The 7,185-nt window shown below is 26.3% G+C and overlaps 6 protein-coding genes across 6 annotated transcripts in view; 3 read left to right on the forward strand and 3 right to left on the reverse strand.

Annotated features, from left to right (window-relative positions):
- Nucleotides 1–52: 52 nt before the first annotated feature.
- Nucleotides 53–1,102, reverse strand: cand_034070 (uncharacterized protein; the record flags this gene model as incomplete). The annotated part of the gene is made up of 1 exon (XM_067213633.1): nt 53–1,102. One exon carries the CDS (start codon nt 1,100–1,102, stop codon nt 53–55), a length of 1,050 nt encoding a protein of 349 aa, XP_067070195.1.
- Nucleotides 1,103–1,398: 296 nt separating this feature from the next.
- Nucleotides 1,399–2,973, forward strand: cand_034080 (transmembrane amino acid transporter protein; the record flags this gene model as incomplete). Its single annotated transcript, XM_067213634.1, has 1 exon — nt 1,399–2,973. The coding sequence occupies one exon, from the start codon at nt 1,399–1,401 to the stop codon at nt 2,971–2,973; it is 1,575 nt and encodes a 524-aa protein (XP_067070196.1).
- A 79-nt stretch (nt 2,974–3,052) lies between these two features.
- Nucleotides 3,053–3,682, reverse strand: cand_034090 (glutathione peroxidase family protein; the record flags this gene model as incomplete). Its single annotated transcript, XM_067213635.1, has 1 exon — nt 3,053–3,682. One exon carries the CDS (start codon nt 3,680–3,682, stop codon nt 3,053–3,055), a length of 630 nt encoding a protein of 209 aa, XP_067070197.1.
- Nucleotides 3,683–3,842: 160 nt separating this feature from the next.
- On the forward strand, nt 3,843–4,351 carry cand_034100 (uncharacterized protein; the record flags this gene model as incomplete). The annotated part of the gene is made up of 3 exons (XM_067213636.1): nt 3,843–3,882; nt 3,941–4,029; nt 4,097–4,351. The coding sequence occupies 3 exons, from the start codon at nt 3,843–3,845 to the stop codon at nt 4,349–4,351; spliced, it is 384 nt and encodes a 127-aa protein (XP_067070198.1).
- An 8-nt stretch (nt 4,352–4,359) lies between these two features.
- cand_034110 (mRNA capping beta chain family protein) lies at nt 4,360–5,716 on the reverse strand (the record flags this gene model as incomplete). Its single annotated transcript, XM_067213637.1, has 3 exons — nt 4,360–5,421; nt 5,491–5,607; nt 5,681–5,716. The coding sequence occupies 3 exons, from the start codon at nt 5,714–5,716 to the stop codon at nt 4,360–4,362; spliced, it is 1,215 nt and encodes a 404-aa protein (XP_067070199.1).
- Nucleotides 5,717–5,953: 237 nt separating this feature from the next.
- cand_034120 (uncharacterized protein) overlaps nt 5,954–7,185 on the forward strand; it is a gene marked incomplete at both ends in the record, with an annotated part of 2,142 nt that continues 910 nt past the window's right edge. Inside the window, 2 exons of the mRNA XM_067213638.1 lie at nt 5,954–5,990; nt 6,068–7,147. Of these exons, the coding sequence (XP_067070200.1) occupies nt 5,954–5,990; nt 6,068–7,147 (1,117 nt within the window). The remainder of the gene's footprint in view (nt 5,991–6,067; nt 7,148–7,185) is intronic.

The following is a 7,185-nucleotide window of genomic DNA, read 5'->3' on the forward strand; positions in this document are numbered from 1 at the left end:
ATATCAACTCAATAATATAGAAAATCTATGAAATATTAAAAAAAAAAAATTCTTAGTTACCTATTGTAACTAATTCTGTATGAGTAAATAATTTATAACATAACCATTCAATTCTATCTTGAAAAAATGTTATTAAATTAGACATTGAATTTTCAAGAAATAAATGTGATTGTGATTGTTCATCATTTTCTAATAATATCCTAGATGACCATATAACATGAATACATGTCCTATATTTAAAATTATAAATATTAGATTTTAAACTCTTTTTAGGATCATATCTAATATTAGTAACAGGATCATATGCAGACTGATGTATAGAAGATTTTGAAGCTGATAAAATCCAATTATTTAAAGTATGATCTCTATTCATAGTATTAAGAAGTCCTATTGAAGCATAAAGTGATATTGGTTCTAAATTAACATATATAATAATTCTATTTATATAGTGATGTAAAATAAATGATTTAAGATAATTATATATATTTCCATCTAATAAATTTGATTCCAATAATTGTCTAATTATTTTAATAGTTTTCCAAGCTTCTTCTTCAGCTGCTAAATTCCCATAAAGATTTTTATAATGAGTTTCAACATATAATATTTGACGTAAATGTTCTATTTGATTATATTTTTCAAGAGATTTTATACAAGAATGTACTAAATTGCAAATTTTTATTTTTTGTATACGAATAGTTTTATTTTTTATTGTTTTCTTTACCCAATTATTTTTTCTGTTTCGATTAATACCTAAAAGATCATCTTCAATAATTTTAAGTGATTTACTACATTTATTTATAAAAGAATTTGTATGTTTCCAATTCATACTTAATAAAATAGCCCCTAAAGCAGTAGTCTCAAAATTTGGATATAAATTTTTGTTTGAATAATATATAACAGATTGGTATAGACAATAGCCTCGAGAAACAGCACTTAATGGGAAAAGAGCATTATTTACTAAAAATTTCATAAAATCTTGAATTACTAAGGCTTCAGTATCCACTTTAGAATTATAATCACTATAATAATTTTGTTCTGAATTTTGTATAAAAAGTAATAATATAAATGGAAGGATATAAGGAAGTATTTTAATATTTTTCATTTTTTAAAAAAAATGTACCTGCTTAAGATAAAATAAGGCCATATCCAAATTATTTAATAATAGAATTTGACATTATATTAAAATTTCAACTAAAGTTTGCACACATTGATTTATTGCACATAAATGATTAAAATTTCACACCTTATAAAATACAAAAAATAATTTACATTATCTACACACAGAAACCGCCAAAAGAGGTAACGAAGATAACGATAAAAGCGCCATATGTTCGTTTCTATTATAAATATCCCCTCTTATTTTGACATTTTTAATAAAAATAGCAAGAAGAAAAAAAAATGGATATTGAAAAAGAAGGGAATGATGATAGCTTTAGAAGTGCTAGTCAAGCATTTGCTACTATGACTGCTGGTTGTCTGGGTTCTGGTATTGTATTTTTAACATATGGTATGAAGATGGCAGGTTTTATTCTTGGCATTTTTACATTAATTATTTGTGCAATATCTGCAATTATTACCCATTCAATATTTGTTGTTGGATCTCTTGAAATAGGAGCAGTAGACTTATCATCTTTATTAGTACGTACTAGTACTCTTCATACTCTTAGAAAATTTATTAGAAAGAGAAGTGAATTATTTACAAAAGAATATTTATTAGCAAATTCAACTGATATAATTCTTTCTAATGATGAAATTAGTGAAATGAAATCAAATATGAGATTTCATTTTAAAGCTATTTCTATAATTTGTTTCTTATCTATGGCTTATGCCCTTCCAGTATATTTTATACTATTAAGAAGTTTTACTATAGATTTATTAACACATGCTACTTTCAGTTATCCAGAAATACAATTTTTAGAATATTTAAAAAATGAATATATACTTTCAATTATATTTTTATTTATTGTTATACCTTTTTCAATAAGATCTAAAGTTTCAGATTTAGATTTTTTGGGATGGTTTTCTGTATTATCATTTTTTATTCTTGTAAGTGCAGTATTTTTTAGATCTATAATTATTCCCTATGATGGTCCAATGCCTCCAATTATGGGTCCAACAACATTACTACCTTCACATGGATTTTTTGAAGCATCTAAAATGTTTTCTTTTGCAACATATGCATTTCTTTGTCATTGTCTTGTGGTACCCGCTGTATTAAATGTCAAGAAATGTAGTTCAAAACGTTGTATTTATGTAATTTCTGCTTCTATGATATTTTTATTATCTTTTTCATTATTAATGACAATATCTGCCTATTATACTTTTGGAGAAGCAACTATGAATAATATTACCCAGAATTTTTCTCCTTGTGATAATATAATGGGATTTTCACGTATTTTGAGTTGTATTTCTCTATGTGTTATTATACCTCTTTTTACTATATCTCTATCTAATTTTATAATTAATGATATTGGTCTTATTAATTATATGTCAGAATTAGCAATAGAGGATGTATTCCAAATACTCTTTAAGAATAGGAATCAACATGACTATACTTTGTGTGTTAAATTAAGTAATTCAACAGAATCAACAATGGCATTTATTTATAAGGAGCTTTATAAATATAAAGCCAGAAGTTTAGATTCTTCTGAATTAATATCAACACAAACTGATGAACAAACAGCTAAAGTATATAGGGTTATTAGAAGTTATCGTGTATATTTATCTATTAGTATTTTACTAATTGCAATATTATTATCTCATATTGCAAAGAGTTGTACTCAATATGTGGAGTTATTTTGTGGTTATATAGATGCTTTTACTGCAGCTATATATCCAATTTTTGTATACTATATATTATGGTATAATAATAAATCATTTATTATAAATTTCATCGTCATTTTATTCAGTATGTTATCTGTAATAGGACCTTCATTATCTTCAATATTTGCTACATATGAACTTTTTTTGTAAATCAAAATAATAAAAATAGTGTATAATTCATATTAAGTTTAAATGTTTATTATAATTTCTGACTTTTTCTCCCTATATTTCAATTTAAACTACATGTACCTACTTGATATTCTATAGTTTGAGGATAATCCTTATCATATTTATCAAATAATTCTTGATAATTCTTAACATTAAGTAATTCTGCAATCTTTGGTATTAATTCCTCAGGACTTGTTGTTGTTGTTCTAAAATCAACAACTTGTCCACTTTTATTAACAAGGAATCTTGAGAAATTCCAACTAATAGCTTTTAATTCATTTTTATTTTTATCATATAATTCTGGAGTATTAAACTTTAAAAAATTAATAAGATCTAGGGCATTTTCACCATTAACATTACTTAATTCCATTACAGGAAACTTAACATTAAATGAATTAATAGCCTTACGAATATCTTTTGGATCTAGATATTCTTGTCTTAGGAATTCTCTTGATGGAATTGCCAATATCTCAAATCCAAAAGGAGCAAATACAGAATGCATTCTTACCATTTGGTTATAATATTTATAACTATAGCCACATTTCGATGCTACATTTGTTATCATAACAACTTTCCCTTTAAGTGATGATAAGGGATATAATTCTCCTTCAAGTGTTTTAAGAGTATAATCATAAAATGATTTATCTGGTGATATATTTGCAGCTGTTCTAGGATATATAAAATTTCCCATTGGATTTTATTAACTTTATTACATTTCAAGATAAAATCACAATAAATTCAATACCGCTATTTTTTAGGCGGCAAAAAATGGGCTTGCATTTTTAAAATAAGTAATAATACTTATAAAAGTAGAATTTATATATTAAAAAAAAAAAAAGTAATATATAAGAATGACTTCAAAGGATATATCTTTAGAGGATTTGAAGGATGGTATGTATAACTTGATTTGACTTGATATTTATAAATAATGTGGATTTGACTATTTTAGTGGTAAGGTGTGAATTAGACAAGAGAGGTGTTTTAAATGAAATTAAAGCCAAGTTAATGGCTGAGATCCTTGTTGCAATTAATGATGAGGTATGTAGATTTTTTTTTGAATATTAAAATTATGATTACTATAGTGTAATTTCCTTTTGATTATAAGGAGGATTCTAAACCATGTATTCCAAGGGAAAATATAATAATAAATTCTCTTATTTATGAATATTTAATACATAATGGATATTCAAGTAGTAGTTCAGTTTTATTGTGTGAATCTGGAATGAATATAAATTCAGAAGAAAACAAAAGTTTAGATAATATACAAATTTTAGATAGGAATCAACTTTTGAATATATTATCAATAAAGTCTGACAAAAATTTACCTATATTATATTCATTAATAGGAAAAATTGTATAAATATAATATTATGTCTCTACTTTGTCAACTTTAATTGGTAATATACCAAGAGATACTTTAATATCAGTTTCTGATAATGGTTCATCTCTTCCATATTCTATCTTATCTTTAGCTATTGCTCTATATAGATAGTCACCTAAGATAGGGGTTACAGGGCAAATATATTTCCTGTAGTATTCAATAAGTTCTTCGGATTGAGTACACATTGTTAAATCTATAATTTTACTAATATCAGAATTTTTGCTATTTAGATTATCTATATTAATTTGATTATTTTGTTTCTGACTATTTAAAAATAAAGTTATCCCAAATGATAAATTAAGGAAATTTGTTAAAAGACGTATAAATGGATGTTGTCCAATTATTTTTAAATTTCCATTATTTAATTCCTTTATATAAGATTTTAATAAAGGTAAAAAATGTGATGACTTCAGTTCAAGCTCTAATTCATATGTTTCATTATGCCTATAACCTCTTCGACTCTCTATTTGAGTTACATTTGTAGCATCTAATACAAAAGTAGAAACATCAAGTGTTTCACGATTTCTTCTTCTCTCTAGAACACATACATTTTCAATTTGCCCAACTAATGAATTCATAATAAGTGTCGGATTTTCCTTATGTTCTATATTAATTGCTATACGGAAATCTCTAAATGTTTGATCAGTATAGTTACAATTTCCATCAATATCATTATTATACCCAGGGCTATAAAAATCAAATATAGCAATTTTCTCTTTCCAAATAGTATCTACTGGTTTATCTGTGGCTGTTTTAGGTGAAATAAAGCTTACACGAATAAGTGATTTATCAGAATGACTAGAATTTTCTGAATTTAATACATAGTAATCTGAAGTATTTCTTGTATTAACTTTATAAGGAATTTTTGTTTCTTCAAGATTTTTTTTAAGTTCATCTATAACTGCTTGCATTTGCCACTTTTGTACACCAGGAACAAAACGATATGGGAAATCTTTATCAGAAGGGGCTAATAGAGTTAGACCCTCACAAGGAAGTTTAATCCTTTCACGAGAAGTATCACTCATAATTGTGCCAATTCGACCTTCTATCTAAGAATATGTAATATAAAATTTAATAATAAAAAAAAGTGTAGGGAGGTTTAGATTTAGTTAACGCACCTCAAGATCAATATTACAATTGTCATCCAATATTTCAGGAAATCCTTCTACAAGATCAACTAGGGCTTGTGCAATAGATTCAACTTCAGTTATACAACCTGAGGAATAAACTCCATCCTATTTAAAATATATTTAAGTTTTAAGTAAATTCTTAAATAGAAATCTTATTTATATATATAAATTGACATACCACTGTCTCAAATTCATCTAATTTAGTATTGCTCATGTTCTCCTTTTTTTTTTTCTTTTTTAATTCTAAAATTTACATTTTATTAGTTTCCATTTTGCAAATTATTAAGTGGAATGGCGCTAATGTTATTTTGGGCTTTTTTATAAGATAACCCGGTACCGGGTACAGAAAATATATTAAGCATGGAATTTTAGATAGACTTCGATAATGTATGGCACAAATAAAATTAGGACCAAAAAGATTTAAGTTTAAATATCAATATACATTTAAAGTATGATGATTAATAGCTTTATACATGATGAGGCAATAGGTAAGATTAATGAATTAGATTAAAATTATAAATGATAGATCTAATTACTGAAATTTAATTACATTTGACTTTTTTAGTATTAATTTGGTTAACATGGTTATTTCATGGAATACTAAGTTCAAGTACTGCTGGAAGAGCAATTTGTCCTGTTGGTTGGACTCCTAATAGTGAAAATACTCGATGTTTTAAAGTTGTAACATTTGATAAGCCAAGAACATATTCTTATGGATTTAGAGTATGTAATGAGCTAGGATCTACAGCAGTAACTAAGGCAAGTTACTTGGGAGAAGCAAATATGCATGAATATCCAGTGACTTTAGCAACAGTACATAAAAAAACAGATGATAAAGCAGTAAAGAGAGTTTTGAATGAATTTCCAAATACATATAAAACAGCCAATGGATGCTTTGTAGGATTAAGGAAATATACTTTATTTAGGTATCCGCCAGGTTGGTATTGGATAGATGAAGAACAACCAGTTTCTATAAAAGATAGTGATATAACTTGGAGTTCCAATTATTCAGCAAGTTGGTTGGTTAAGTTGACATTTCCTTTTGAAAAATGTGGTTTTTATGATGAGGGAGGCCTTGGAAGGAGGCCTTGTTGGCTTATAGACTCAGAGTTATCATGTGCTATTTGTGGAACTGTAGCATATGATTCTGGAGGAGGCCCTCCAGGAAAATATTCGGAACTGATTCAACAAGTTGATGAAATATTTAATAAAGAACCAAAATTTGATATTCCTCAGTTTAGTAGTTTAAATTGTTCAGATTTATGGTCAAATAATGCTACTACAGAGCTTTGCAATGATGTTTCAAATATTATTAACAATGCATGGATTTTAAATACTCACAGTAATACTCCAAATATAAATTTTGAGTGGAGAGAATCAAAATATGGAGAGGGAAATCTTCTTAATTTTAATAATACTAATCCTCATGATATTAGGTTAAAACAGGGCAAGTATTCTTGGTCATCTTCTGAAAATATTTCCGAAAATTCGGATTCAATGGTTTTGTTACCTGTAGTAACTAGTCAAAAATACTATGGTCTTGATGTTATAGAAAACAATAAATATCCATATATGTCAAGAACTTCTACAAGTACAGTTAATAATGAATTTACAAGTAGAACTGCAATCACTACAGCAGCTACTAGTACTAGAACAGCAGTTACAACTACTACAACTACTACA

The sequence above is a fragment of the Cryptosporidium andersoni genome, assembly GCF_001865355.1.
Source record: "Cryptosporidium andersoni isolate 30847 chromosome Unknown contig_6, whole genome shotgun sequence".
Lineage (NCBI taxonomy): Eukaryota > Apicomplexa > Conoidasida > Eucoccidiorida > Cryptosporidiidae > Cryptosporidium > Cryptosporidium andersoni.